Below are 968 nucleotides of genomic sequence, written 5' to 3'. Positions count from 1 at the left end.
GCCAAACCCTCTTCTACCGCCAAGCTGAGCCGGCCCAGCAGGCACCGAAGCTGACGGTGCTGCTGCTGCACGGCATTCGCTTCTCCTCTGACACCTGGCTTCAGCTGCGGACGCTTGCCACGCTGGCTGAAAACGGCTACCGAGCTGTGGCTATCGACCTGCCGGGTAAGGCACGGTGGAGAGCATGGCCCTGGAGCGAGGTGGGGGCCGGGGGGAGCCGATGCCGCTGCTCACATTCGTGGTGCCGGGATGGCAACCCCGGCGTCCTGCTGTGCCAGCTTCTCCCTGTCTCAAAGCAGCAGAGAGTGTGACGGAGCAACTTCTGTCTCCCATGGCTCAGGGCTGGGGCGCTCAAAGGATGCTGTGGCCCCAGCGCACGTGGGCCAGCCAGCGCCGGGGACTTTCCTGAAAGCGGTTTCGGAGGCTCTGTGCCTGGGTCCGGCCGTGGTGATCAGCCCATCCCTCAGCGGCATGTACTCCCTGCCCTTCCTCTTCCAGCACAACCACCTGCTCAAGGCGTATGTGCCCGTGGCACCCATCTGCACCGAGAAATTCATGGCGGAGCAGTACACCCAGATCAAAGTATGGCCTGGAGGGAGATTGAGGGAGGTGGAGGGACTGGGAGGGGATGGTGAGGAGGGGACCCTGGCACCGGGGTTGGGCAGGGGAAAGACCAAACAGGCCGGAAACCCCATTGCCGAGGAGTTTGAGCCTCAGTTTCCCCTTGTGGTGGGCAGGGGAGAAGAGCAAGTATCTCCCCTCCGTATCCTGGTCCCAGGGTGTCCCCTGCCAGGAGGAGCGGGTGCCTGGGTGCCGTTGGCAGGCTCAGGGTGCATTCCCCCTCTGCAGACACCCACGCTGATCGTGTACGGGGACCAGGACGTGGAGCTGGGGCAGGCCAGCCTGAACAACCTGCGGCACATCCCCGAGCACCAGGTGCTGGTGCTGCAGGGTGCCGGACACGCCTG

At 64.7% G+C, this 968-nt stretch overlaps 1 protein-coding gene across 1 annotated transcript in view; it reads left to right on the top strand.

Annotated features, from left to right (window-relative positions):
* Positions 1–5: 5 nt before the first annotated feature.
* LOC103915080 (alpha/beta hydrolase domain-containing protein 14B-like) overlaps positions 6–968 on the top strand; it is a gene marked incomplete at its 5' end in the record, with an annotated part of 3,935 nt that continues 2,972 nt past the window's right edge. The window contains 3 exons of the mRNA XM_009321838.1: positions 6–165; positions 341–582; positions 850–963. Coding sequence (XP_009320113.1) covers positions 6–165; positions 341–582; positions 850–963 — 516 coding nt within the window. The remainder of the gene's footprint in view (positions 166–340; positions 583–849; positions 964–968) is intronic.

Source organism: Pygoscelis adeliae, unplaced genomic scaffold (assembly GCF_000699105.1).
Source record: "Pygoscelis adeliae isolate BGI_AS28 unplaced genomic scaffold, ASM69910v1 Scaffold94, whole genome shotgun sequence".
NCBI classification, from domain to species: Eukaryota; Metazoa; Chordata; class Aves; order Sphenisciformes; family Spheniscidae; genus Pygoscelis; species Pygoscelis adeliae.
Note: the sequence above shows the minus strand (reverse complement) of the source record. Positions and strands in the feature narration are given on the sequence as shown.